At 38.9% G+C, this 14,089-nt stretch overlaps 2 protein-coding genes across 2 annotated transcripts; both read left to right on the forward strand.

Annotated features, from left to right (window-relative positions):
• The first annotated feature begins 4,348 nt into the window (after positions 1-4,348).
• On the forward strand, positions 4,349-5,596 carry LOC117318520. The gene has a single exon (XM_033873496.1). It carries the CDS (start codon positions 4,349-4,351, stop codon positions 5,594-5,596), a length of 1,248 nt encoding a protein of 415 aa, XP_033729387.1.
• Positions 5,597-5,605: 9 nt separating this feature from the next.
• On the forward strand, positions 5,606-7,089 carry LOC117318521 (integrase/recombinase xerD homolog). The gene has a single exon (XM_033873497.1). The coding sequence runs from the start codon at positions 6,048-6,050 to the stop codon at positions 6,972-6,974; it is 927 nt and encodes a 308-aa protein (XP_033729388.1). The 5' UTR covers positions 5,606-6,047; the 3' UTR covers positions 6,975-7,089.
• The last annotated feature ends 7,000 nt before the right edge of the window (positions 7,090-14,089 follow it).

Raw genomic sequence — 14,089 nt, forward strand, 5'->3', positions numbered from 1 at the left:
TGCTGTTTGGATGAATGGTGCAATTAGAAAATTGACTCGTAGACGTAAGTATATACACCGCAAAGCCAAACAGTCACAGAATGCTGACGACTGGTCGAATTTTAGGAAAGCTCGTAATATGTGTGTAAATGCCATTCGCAAATATAAACGTGATTATTTTAACAAATTATGTACAAAGCTTAACCATACTAATACCAGCAGCAAAGAATGGTGGAAAATTGTTAATCGTTTTATGTCTAACTCAAGCAAAAAAAAACCCCATATTCCTCCTATTTCCTCTAACGGTAACTTTATACACAACGACTTAGACAAAGCCAATGCCTTTAACACTTTCTTCAGCTCACATTCTAATATAAACGACACTAATGTTGACCCTCCTGATCTACAAAAATCCCACAATCATACTCTTTCTGACATTGTCATTTCACGACAAGATGTCCTTGACGTAATACATTCTCGTGACTGTAAAAAAGCTGTTGGTCCTGACCTCATAAACCCACGCCTAATCAAAGAAGCAGCCGACGTTCTTAGCTATCCACTTCAAACATTATTCAATCACTCTCTTACTACTTATAAGTTCCCGTCGCAATGGAAGAGGGCGAATGTTACTCCCGTGCACAAAAAAAGATTATCCTTCTGTTCTTTGAAATTACCGTCCCATCTCTCTTTTGTCTATAATAGGTAAAATGATGGAAAGGTGTATATATAAATATGTTTATAACTATTTAACTGACAGTCCTTACTCTCATCTTGTCAGTCGGGTTTCAGATCCGGTGATTCCACTATAAATCAACTTGTATCTATTTCTAATGATATATTTTCCGCTTTAGATAATGGTAAAGAAATTAGAATGGTCTTCTGCGATATAGGTAAGGCTTTCGACCGAGTATGGCATCGTGGCCTTCTTTCTAAACTCCAAAACTTTAGCATCACAGGTAAATTATTTGATTGGTTCTCTAGCTATTTACGTAATCGCTGCCAACATGTTGTCATCAATGGTAAACAATCAAACTTAACTTACATTTCTGCTGGAGTGCCTCAGGGGACAATTCTAGGTCCATTATTATTTCTAATTTTTATAAATGACATCGTCCAAGATATTAATTGTATCATAAAGTTGTTTGCTGACGATACGTCTCTATACGTTATAGTGGATTTGCCGGATTTGAGCGCTAACCTCTTGAACGATAATCTAAACAAAATTCATGAATGGTCAAAAGCATGGCTTGTCGATTTCAATCCTAGTAAGACAGTGTCAATGACAGTAAGTAGAAAAAATGACAAACCACTTCATCCCCTTTGTCTATGAACAACAACCCACTAACAGAGGTAACATGCCACAAACACCTAGGTGTCTTTATCTCGTCTAATGGAGGGTGGACTGATCATGTTCAATATATAATAAACAAAGCTTCAAAAAAAAAAAAAAAAAAAAAAAAATAGGCATTTTAAGAAAACTGAAATTTTCCATTGACAGAAAAACGCTTCAAACTATTTACTTTACATTTATTCGACCTTTGTTAGAATATGGGGACGTGGTATGGGACAATATAACGACAGGCCAAAGCCATCTGTTAGAAAACATTCAACTCGAAGCAGCCAGGCTACTAAATTAACTAGTCATGAGAGATTGTATTTAGAAACTGGTTTGGACCCTCTTATTGAAAGAAGACGAAAACATAAAATAACACAACTTCATAAGATTGTTCATGGTCAGTGTCCCTCCTATTTAACTAACATACTCCCCGCTCGTCATTCTGACATTCACTCTCACGATACTAGAAACGCAAATAAATTCTGTCAAATAAGATGTCGTACTAAACTCTATAAAGACTCTTTTCTACCTTCCTCTGTTGACTTATGGAACGCTCTTCCGGACGACGTTAAGCATAACCCATCACTTACTAACCTTAAGAAGTCTGTGTATGTCAACTATAATCACAGTAATCTTGTTCCATCCTATTACTATTACTGCAAAAGTAGATTTGGCCAAATTCACCACGCCCGGCTGAGGATGAACTGTAGTTCCCTTAATAGCCACTTGTTTTTACGTAACTTAGCTGAAAGTCCCATGTGTTCTTGTAACCGTTCCAATGAAACTACTGAACACTTTCTCCTCTTTTTCCTAACTTTACTAATCTTCCACCTGGGAATAATTTAAATCTGCTGCTGTATGGAAATCCTGATATGCCAGATCAATATAAGTTAGATATTTTTGACTCTGCCCAACAATTTATCTGTAAGTCGAAACGATGTAAACAATGTACATTAACTTTGAAACCTATGTTGTTCGACAACACTTGTGGCATTTAGACTTGATGAGTCTTGTTTATACTGAAATTAATATAGACTTCAACGCTCTTGCATTTTACAGGATATCGGTATACTTTTTGATTGGAATCAACATAAGGTAATTTAGAGATTTCCAATGTATGTAATGCATCCTTATATAGAGCTTATTAGGGTTACCTTTTCATGAATCACATTCCAACCAGATTCAATCAAGTAATGCAGTTCTTTTTGTTATTGTCTTCGCAACCACTTTCTTTCGTTTCCTGATGACCCCCTTCTGCCCCCCCCCCCCCCTGATTTCTTCTTCTTCTTTTTTGTCTATTATACTATCAAAATATATGTAACAGTGCCGTCCTACTGCCAGATTTATTAATAAGGAGACAAATTGATATAAGTACTTATGTACTTGTTTTCGAATCCTTTTTGTGTTGATTTTATCAAAAACCAAAAAAAAAAAAAAAAAAAAAATCCAAAACACACACAAAAAAACCCCACAACAACAATAAACAAAAAAACTACAACAAAAACCCCAACTTGAAAATATTCAGAAAAATATAGCGCTTGTGGTGATAGAAATATATATATTTATTACATTTTTACCAGTGAAATATTTAAATATTCCCGCGTTTCGTCAGTATAGCGGGAATAATTTGTCTTTAACGACATCGTATTACTCGTGCTAGGCGCACGCTCCGCGGGAGCGGGTACACGTGTACATACTCGGGTACACGTGGTCGTGAGGTCACTTTCTAGCTGCCATCTCAGCAGGGCGGACACAGCTAAATTCGCTCCTATATACATGTACTCTAGAACATCATGGATCCAGGAATTAACAGACATATACAATCTACTGTCGATGAGGCACAATCAGCGTTGTTCTCTCGTTTGGACGTATTAATGTCAGAGAAGTTGGGTGAATTAGAGGCCAAAATCCATGCAAAACAGGTTGACATTTCCAATGTTCAGCGAGCGCAAATACGACAGGACATTATCGGTGTGGACAATCATAAATTCACTAAAAAGAGCTGCGAAGAGCAATTCAAGTTCAACCGGAAGGTCGCTTCTAAGTTACAAGAAGCTGATGAAATATCTCTATACGACCCTCAGGCCACCAAATCCCTTATTGCCGAAGGTATGGACTTGATTAATCATCGGCAAAAGCTTATCAAACTGGCCGACACGTCGGAGGCTGGATGGAAAGCCGTCGAGGAGTATATTTCTAATCCCCTCGCCTCCGACTCGGACGACGAGAAACGGATGGACCGGGACCGGTCAAGAGCGGACCGTAAAATCAAGGCGGCTAAGCAAAAATCTACTAAATGGAGATCTCGATATTCGCCTTACCAACGTAGTACCTACTCAACCACAGCTGAACACTCAGGACAATCGGACAAAGTGATCCCCGTCAGGACCCCTAGGCCTGGGGTGTGCTATGGTTGTGGAAAGGCCGGACATTGGAGGTCAGAGTGCCCAGCCATGTCAGCCGGTGGACCAAGCAACGGTCAAAAGATAAGTAGTATTTTTGATACTAAGCATGTTGAGCTTAACGATATTTCTACCGTCTCGGCGGTTAGAGTAAAATGGGGCGATTTCGCCGTTTGGTAGATTGAATAAGTGTTTAGCTTATTGGAAAGATACTGGCGCCAGCGATAGTGTTTTATCGGTAATAGCCGACGGTTATAAGTTGCCTTTTAAAGAAATCCCTCCAAATGTTCGTTTGAGAAACAATAAGTCTGCTCGTGACAATCTTCAGTTTGTTAACACGGAGGTTGAGAATTTACTGAGCATTGGCTGTATATCTGAGGTCAAAGTTCAGCCACGTGTTGTCAATCCTCTGACAGTAGCGTACAACCGGGCAGGTAAACCGCGTCTTGTCTTAGATTGTCGCCACATAAATGTGTTTCTCCACAAGTTCAAATTTAAATACGAGGATGCGAGGGTTGCTCGAGATTTGTTTCATCAAGGCGATTTTTTGTTCACTTTTGATTTAAAGTCAGCCTATCATCACATTGAAATTTATCCCGAGCATAGAAATTTCTTAGGTTTCGAGGTCGAAATGGGCGGAGTCGCCCGATTCTTTGTATTTAACGTTCTCCCGTTTGGTATCTCTACGGCGGGTTATATTTTCACAAAGTTCTTACGACAGGTAGTCAAGCACGTGCGTGGTCAAGGTCACAAACTAGTTATGTTTTTGGACGACGGCATTGGTGGTCATGGTACGGCAGGCGGGGCTAACGTAGCCAGTCAATGCGTAAAGAGATGTTTGAGAGATTACGGTTTCCTTATCGCGGACGAAAAGTGCCAATGGGAGCCATCCCAGGATGTCACGTGGCTCGGGTACACGTGGGCAATGATAGAAGGCGTGCTTAGAGTTTCCACCGACAGGGTTGACAGATTGGTGTCATTGTTGAAACACACTATGTCGTTAGTCTGTAGCAGAGGTCAACTGTTGTTCTCGGCCAGGTATATCGCCAGCATTGTAGGGCTGGTCATATCAATGCACAGTGTAATAGGATCGACGGTTCGACTGCGTACGCGTGAACTTAGCGCAAGTTTGTTGACGAGAGCCAGCTGGAATGCTGGAGTGTTTTTGAGCGCAGAGGCGCTGAACGAAATAGAATTTTGGCTTTCTAATGTACAAACTTTAAACGACAAAGGGTCGACATTGAGGGAGAGTAACAAATGTTCAAAGGTAATTTGTACCGATGCCTCTGAGGTAGGTTACGGAGGTTTTGTTATCCCCTGTGTGGATCCTCTTATGGAGGGAGATGAAACACTTAGTGCCGAGGACACTAGTTATATGCATGAGGCATTGGCCTTGGCTGAAGACGACGGTTTTATTCCAAATGTGGAAAGGTTGTACGAGCATGGTGACTGCGTGGTCATAGGAACATGGGACAGTGACGAGCGCGTGCGTAGTTCCACGTGGAAAGAGTTGGAGGCAGCGAAGCGCGTATTGTTTACTACTATAGATAGGGTCAAAGGTCACAATGTCAGGTTATTCATGGATAACAAGGGCGCATGTACAATCGCTCGGGTCGGTAGCGGTAAAACACACTTACAGAAGGTCGCTATGGACATGCATAGGCTTACGTCCAGTAATAGTGTTAACCTGGTAACACAGTGGTTGCCCAGAAATAGCAATAAAACCGCTGATTTTCTCAGCAGATGTTCTGATTCCGATGATTGGTCTGTTCAGGCTTGGGTGTTTGGTGTTTGTGAGAAGAAGTGGGGACCACATGAAGTTGATCGTTTCGCTTCAGATTACAATAAAAAATGCACTCGTTTTAATTCCCGGTGGTAGTGTCCGGGTACGGAGGCTATTGACGCTTTTACCGTGTTCTGGGGGAGGGTAAACAACTGGTTAGTGCCCCCTCCCCGGCTTGTTTGTAAGATGTTAGACAAAATGAAGGCAGACCAGGCCTATGGGACATTAGTGGTTCCAGCTTGGCGTTCAGCAGCTTTCTGGCCTGTTTTATGTCAGGGGGACAAATTTGCCAGTTTTGTTAAAGATTACACCTCGTTATCGAAAAACAGGGTAACGATCGGTGGCAGGGGGAACAACGGGATTTTTGAGAAAGGTGTATTATCTTTCAACATGTTTGCACTACGATTAGATTTCCGTCATTGAACATGTTATATTTATGTATTGATTGTTATTCTTAACAGGCATAGGTCTGCGAGGATCTGTTGACAAGGCCGTCAGAGCTGCGGGGGTACCGGCGGAATCAGCGCTACACAATGTATCGCGTAATATGGCGGACAGGCTCCTGAATAGCAAAAGCGACAATACCAACAAGAAATACTTTGACACGTTTCGCAGGTGGGAACATTTTTGCTCTACGCATAGTTGCTGTGCGTTACCTGCTAATCCAGTGCATTTGGCTCTGTATTTGAATTATCTGTTGGACAAGCGTTCCTCATTTTCCGTGATCTCTGCGACTGTGTACGCCATTAAATGGGTACATGATATCAACGGACATTCTGATCCCACGACTAACAGTTTCGTTCGTAATTTGATGGAGTCTTCCAAAAGGACATCACGCAAGCCAGTCTGCAAAAAGGACCCAATTACTACGGACACTCTGATTCATTTATGTAACATGTTTTCTGATAGTAGGGATTTGCTCGTTATTCGGGACTTGTCAATGATTTTATTGTGTTTTTCTGGTTTTTTACGTTTTAATGAACTTAGCAATCTGCTGTGTTCGGATCTAAAAATATTCGATAGCCATTTCATTTTAGTGATCAGGAAAAGCAAAACCGACCAATACCGTCACGGTAGCGAAGTAGTTATCAGTAAGGGTCAGACATCGGCATGTCCCCACGCCATGATTCTCAAATATATAGAAATCGCGGGGATTGATCTTCAGTCAGATATATTTTTATTCAAGCCTATTTTCCGCTCCTGTTCAACGTGTAAGCTTATTCAAAAGAACAAGCGTTTGAGTTACACGGGGGCCCGACAGGCCATTTCGAAGCGTTTGTCTTTAGTTTGTGACGTAAGAAATGTTGGATTGCACAGTTTGCGCGCTGGGGGCGCCACTGTCGCCGCGAATAACGGCGTGAATGACAGGTGCTTTAAGAGGCACGGTCGATGGAAGAGTGAAACTGCTAAGGATGGTTATGTCGCAGACTCGTTACAGGCAAGGTTAAAGGTGACCCAAAAGCTCGGTTTGTAAATATGTTTCATATTCAGTTAATAGGGTACGCGTTTTCAGCTTTTTAGTTAATTGATTAATTCTCGGTCTTCCTTTCCCTTTCTTTGTTATTTCTATTAAACGGGCACGCTAGTACGGCAAATTTATATTTGCTTTTGAGTTGTATTTTTGGAAGTAGTGTAGTGAAGACCAAAAATTATTCATTCTATAAAAGTGATATCATATTTATCACTAGTGAAAAATATCACTTTTGCTGATTTGACCAATCAAATTAATGATTAGAAAATACCAAAATAATTGACCAATCAGAAAGCCTGACATATATCTCAGCACCTGGACAGGGGGAACTACATTTTTTGTTTACAAATTATCGCTGTAGGCCTAGTTAGCATACGAAGTAGGTTTTTCGTTGATAAAAAATGTAATAAATAGAATATCTAACAGTGTCTTCAGTAATACCAAATATATTTCACTCGTGTGGCTAATATTTAGATTTTTTTTCACTCGTGCTGCGCACTCGTGAAAAATATCAAAATATTAGCCCCACTCGTGAAATATATTTGGTATTACTGAAGACACTGTTAGATATCCTCTATATACATGTATCGCTAGAGGTGTTTAGTACGACAGCTGATCAAGACTACCCTAAAAAACAATTTATCTTGTACAAACAGGATAACAACTTATAGTGACCCTTATTCGCTGTCACATTTTAGCCTTAATACTTTATAGCTTATAAATTTTGTTATATCTAATTTCCACACCTATGAAATGTGTAGATTTTCTTCCTATGACAATTAAACCAAAATCTTTCCATTGATAGATATCATACACCATATACGTACTCCGTAGTAAAGTAGCGAAATGTCGTACGTATATTATTTTACTATAAAAATCTCATAATAAAACAAACAAATACTTATTTATGATATATTGACTTATTTTTATTAATAGATAAAGATGTTGATACACGTATATTTTCAATCCTCGTATATGGGTCTCGTTTTTCGTGTATTCGAAGGGAGACAACTGATAGATACCATTTTGAAAACAAGAAATATATTTAAAAAAGATCAACGGCATAGTTTTAATGCTGGTGGTTATAATGTAAAACTGCTGGTGAAATAAATTAACGAACTAATGCGTTTCAGCACGAATAACAAAATTATATCAGTTTGAATCATTTTTGGTGATAATAGGATGCATTTGAATCAGGAATATAATTTTATTAATGTGTCATTTGAAAAGATACATCCACTTATTCAGCTTGTATTCGATCTTAACTTTGTTTCGTTTTTAACTGCATATCTGCATTTTGCATTTACCGCTACATTGACCAATCACATACTTCATCTTGACCAGTAACGCCACCCGTGGCGTCATATCCGGGGCCAAAAGACTATTATACGGCTATGCCGAAAAAAGAGGCCCAGAGTGCCTGTATTGCTCACCTGGATATTTAAACAAATCATGGCAAAATACTCTAATATCATATTACAAATATTATTCTACTTTTTTTTATGTCTCTCCCAACAATAGTTGTAAACTAATGTGGACCAAATCCTATCATTCTTCAAGAAGAAAAGGGATTTAAAAGTGTAACCCTTGTAAATACTAGCCGCAATATACCGCTCGGCTAGGGAGATCTTCTCTTTAGCTCGATCGGTTGAGCATAAGACTTGTACGCCAGAGGTGCCGGGTTCGATCCCTAGCGGAGGCAATGATTTAGATTTAGATAATCCTGCGCTCTGTTACAAAAGCTTTTTCTTTTTGCTATATTTTTCCTATTTGGCCCGCCATATATATTTATTGCAAGGGATTCGTTTTCGTTTTCGTTCTCGTTCCCGTTATCTACAACGTGTAAATGCTGAACTGCCTCTCTGTAACTTGCGTTTTAAATATACATGCGCTGTATGTGTCATTTGTGAATCCTTGTCGAATTTGGAATTAAGAATTGTTTTAAAAATACAAAATGTACCGGCTTTCCTACTGTTTGAAAGCAACACGGTTACCCCCAGCCCCAGGAGAGCCAAACCATCCGTTTATACATTAGATTCCCTTTGCCCAATGATGCTGTGGACCAAACAGCATCATATCCATATAGACGTTTAGTACTAGTAGCGATTTAAAAGATTTACCTCAGTTTCCCCTTTTTGGCCCCTCAGGTCCAGGGAGTGCCATACCCATCGTTTATACAAAACTAGTAACCATTCACCCAAAGATGCTTCAGACCAAATATGGACCAAAAAAGAAGAATCATGGCCGACAATGTGAAAGTTATTCTGGATGACATCATGAAGTTTACGCTTGACAGCTTCATGCTGATAAGTACAGCATCGCAAGACATCAGTCAAAGAAGGCGTGAGCTTATTAAGCCTGATTTGAACAATCAGTTCTCGTCGCTTTGCTCTACGAACAATCCGGTCACCACGCATTTGTTTGGAGACGACCTTCACAGGTCCATGAAAGAGATCAGCGAAACGAACCGCGTTGCGTCCCAGGTTTTATACGGAAACTTTTATGGGAAAATGAAAGGTCAGTCCAAGTATTCCAACAGAGGGAAATATGGTGGACATCGAGGGCGTTTTCAACCCTATGAACGATCGCCACGTGGTTTCCAATACCAGGGAAAAGGACCCCAGTCTGGTGGTTATGGAAATCAACAGCACAGGCCAAAAAACTTCAAAAGGGGACAGCCACAGGACAGGAAGTAGAAACACCTCTGTCCCCAGTTGATGAGGTAAGTGGCGTCAATTTTATTGAAAAATCATTGACAAAATCTCGGTTTGATGTTAAGAATAGTCAGACAGATTGGGAAAAGTTTTTGAGTACAATGCAAAATGAATTGCCAAAATGTGTTAACTCATTTCAGGCAGGTTGTATGGGTGATCATTTGTCATCTTGGAGAAAATTGACCTCAGACTTTATGTTACTAAATAATATAAAAGGTGTCAAAATTGTATTTTCTGAGACAGAAAACAGCCTTCATGGTCAGAATGACTTTGTACTACCACAGTATGCACTTAAAGAAATTGAAAAATTAATGATTCAAACCGAGATTGAGAATCTTCTCAGAAAGGGAGTTATTGAAGAAGTAGACCATGTCCAGGGGGAATGTATATCAAACATATTCATGAGACGCAAGAAGGATGGTACTTGTCGACTGTTCCTCAATTTAAAAAAAGTTGAATGAGTCTATAGTATATAGGCATTTCAAGATGGATACATTAAAAAATGCTCTAAATTTAATGACAAAGGATTGTTTTATGGCATCAATTGATTGGAAGGATGCCTATTACTCGGTTCCAGTTCACAAAGATTACCAGAAATATTTAAGATTCACATTTGAAAATAAGCTGTTTCAGTACACAGTTTTACCTAATGGTTTGTCGTCAGCACAAAGGGTGTTTACGAAAATTACAAAGCCATTTTTCTCAGAATTAAGAAAAATGGGGCATATGAACACGTCATACGTTGACGATTCATTATTATAAGGTACTTCGCTTGATGAATGTCGTCAAAATGTGAAGGAAACTATTCAACTGTCGGCCGAGATCGGTTTCATAGTACATCCAATCAAATCAGTGCTTGAACCAACACATATCATTGAATATTTAGGGTTTATTTTGATCTCCATAGACATGACCGTTACTTTACCAACTAGAAAATCTGACAATATCCGAAATGTTTGTCAACAGTTGTTGTGTTGTAGAATGTATTGGGTTGCTTGTGTCAAGTTTTCCTGCAGTTCAGTATGGTCCATTACATTACAGACATATGGAAGAAAACAAAATCACCGCACTGAGACAGCACAAAGGCAATTACAATGCAAAAACAGAGCTTTCTTTACAGAGTAAAGAAAACTTAAAATGGTGGGTTGATAATATTATGACAGCCAAAAATGTCATATCACATGGTCCACCTACTGTCACTCTTGCCTCAGATGTTCCAAAAAGGGATGGGGAGGAGTGTTATACTTGGCTGATGCTCAGCAAAAAACTGGTGGCAATTGGTCAAAAAGTGAATCAAATGATCACATAAACTTCCTTGAACTTAAAGCAACATGGTTTGCTAATCATATGGGTGGGAAACATTCACAGTATGATTTGTTAGCCAGAGACATCTGGCATTGGTGTAGCGAGAGAGATATCTGGCTGTCAGCTGCTCATATTCCTGGCAGTACAAATGTGCGGGCTGATGCAGAAAGCAGACTTGATCATGACAACACCGAGTGGAAAATAGATCCAAACATATTCAAAATGCTTTTGAATATTTGGGGAATGCCAGAATTAGACTTATTTGCTACTAGACTTAATTGTCAGGTAGAAAGGTATGTTTCATGGAAACCTGATCCATATGCAGGGGCAGTGGATGCATTTTCTATTGTATGGGATAAGTTTGTGTACATTTTCCCTCCATTTTCACTTATTGGGAAAATACTTACAAAAGTTAAGGAAGATGAGTCCGAGGTAATAATGATATTACCTTTTTGGACTACAAAAACATGGTTCCCATTTTTGTTGAGATAGCTCATTGATTGTGTGTTTTTGTTACCTAGGAGGAAGGACACTCTTCTGTCTCATCCCAGCAGATCGTTGGAATCCCTACCAAAGATGCAGCTCATCGCTTGTCGCCTTTCAGGAAAACAATCACAGACACTGGATTTTCAAAAGAAGCTGAAGAAATATTGCTGTCGTCATGGCGACAAAACACCCAGAAACAGTATGACACTTACTCAAGAAAGTGGTTTTCATATGCAGCTGAAAGGGAGATCAATCCAATGTCACCATCTGTAAAAAACATTATTGAGTTTTTAACGGAACTGTTTAACTCTGGTTTGGGTTATAGTGCCATCAACACCGCCAGATCTTCACTTTCTACATTTATTGTGATTCATGGACAGCCATGTGGAACTTTACCATTGGTGAAACGGTTCTTAAGAGGTGTCTTTAACAAGCGACCAGCTTTGCCACGGAATTCAGTAATTTGGGATCCACAAACAGTTTTGGACTACTTAAATAAAGTTGAATGTGTTTCTTAAAAAAAAATTGACACTGAAAATGGTAACGTTGCTGGCATTAGTGACTGGGCAGCGTGCACAATCACTACATGTAATCGACACAAAGAACATAACATTTCAACAGAACAATGTGAAAATCAACTTTGGAGAAGTGTTAAAACAGTCTCGTCCTAATTTCCATCAAAGTGGATTGTCATTTGAGGTTTTCACAGAAAACTCCTCTTTATGTGTTGTGACACAGCTGCAGGAATAACTGAAATGCACAACAGAACTACGAGGTGAACATACTAAGTTGTTTATCAGTTACCAGAAGCCATATTTGCCTGTCTGCAAAAGTACCATTTCAAGGTGGATTAGGACTGTACTTGAGAAGGCTGGATAGACATGAACATTTTTACACTCCATAGCACAAGAGCTGCGTCAATGTCTGCTGCATTCCGGGCGAATGTGCCTCTTGGAACTATAATGAAAACAGCTGGATGGAGCAATACATCAACTTTTTCAAAATTCTATAAGAAGCCATTGGCAGTGATGGACTAAATCATGGAACTGACTCACAATTCTAGCTGCAAATTGATGATGGATACAGACAATCCAAGTATTTTGAAACGTGTGTGCCAGGATATTGTGACTTTATAATATCGTGCGTGTATATCGTATCGTGACTTTTCAAAGTGGGCATGAAAATTGACAAACTAGAATTCTTACTTATGAACGTGATTATATTCTTGAACTTTTTACCTGGTCTTTACGTGGACTTCAATACTGTTTTGTAATACATGTACCGGTACATGTTTTAAATTTGAGTTAATTTGGTGAATTTTTATTGTATTTGGTTGAATACATTTCAAATTATCTGTTCAATTTGTGTTTTAGTGTTTTGTTCGTGAACACTGTCTTTGAACATCTCACGGGATCTCGTAGTACCAATAAGGAGTGAAGACAGAATTAGCAAATCAAATGAGACTTACCTGTATGTTGAAATTTGATTGGAATTCTGACTTCACTCCTGATGGTACGTAGAGATCACGTGCCCACCCTCATTGGGGGTTAGCTTATTATAGTATTACACTGTGGGTATTCCCTCCCGATTGGTATTATTTGATTAAATCATGCGAGAATACATTAAGTATTCTTATATATATTAAGATTCATTGAAATCTTACTCAGGTGATATATTATATATTTTTGCAAGTGTTCACTCACTTGTTAAAGTATGACTGCTGACGATGCGCCCGCATCTCACGTGATCTCTACGTACCATCAGGAGTGAAGACAGAATTCCAATCAAATTTCAACTTACAGGTAAGTCTCATTTAATTTTCGAATTATATAAAATCATGTGTCAGGTTTATATTTAATGTTTTACTAACCCACTGGGCTGGCGAATTTTGTTTTATGTTTCGAAATAGATCTCATTAAGATTAAACAAGAGGTGCATGTCAAAAAAAGCTAGAAAATTGCCAAAATCCATGAAGGAATGAATTTAAGTGCTTCAATTTCAACAGGTAGCAAGTTTGACCTTGGTCTTGACCTTAGGACCTCGATTCACTTTACCTTTGTATGAAGTTTGACCAAAATCTGTTAAAGAATAAAGTTGTTTAGTGTTTACATTGAATCGGGATGTGGCGGAATGCGGCAGGACGCACCATAATGACATGGGGCTGATATGGGCATAACTGCTCCTGCAGTATTAAGTAAATGTGTTTGCAAACAGGTATGTACGAGTTACCTCCCCTGGTCCATTGAAGGACGACCCGCTCAGTTCAGTTATCCCGAGTATATTTCAAGAATATTGATCAAAATAATTGAATTCTCAATATGCTTTTATCATATATGAAATACATCAGTGAAGTTACATCTCGGTCCACAATGCATTCTAATCGGAAACATATTATAATTATACGTAACATGTTGTAAAATTTGCCATTGTCATAATTTGCAGTGATTTGGTCAATGTAGGAATACAATTTAGCAGAATCATCTATCAAAACCCGGAGTAAATCACCCAAGTCTGTGTTGGTACAATATATGGATATTATTAGCTTACAGGAAATAAATAAACTGCTTTACGGATCTATAAAGTTATGACGTTGTCAATTCATTGTCAAAAGCG

This window comes from Pecten maximus, unplaced genomic scaffold (genome assembly GCF_902652985.1).
Source record: "Pecten maximus unplaced genomic scaffold, xPecMax1.1, whole genome shotgun sequence".
Lineage (NCBI taxonomy): Eukaryota > Metazoa > Mollusca > Bivalvia > Pectinida > Pectinidae > Pecten > Pecten maximus.

What these genes read in the sequence shown, in the direction of transcription:
- LOC117318520 (XM_033873496.1), top strand. Translation starts at nt 4,349, where the DNA reads ATGGGCGGAGTCGCCCGATTCTTTGTATTTAACGTTCTCCCGTTTGGT.
- LOC117318521 (XM_033873497.1), top strand. Translation starts at nt 6,048, where the DNA reads ATGGCGGACAGGCTCCTGAATAGCAAAAGCGACAATACCAACAAGAAA.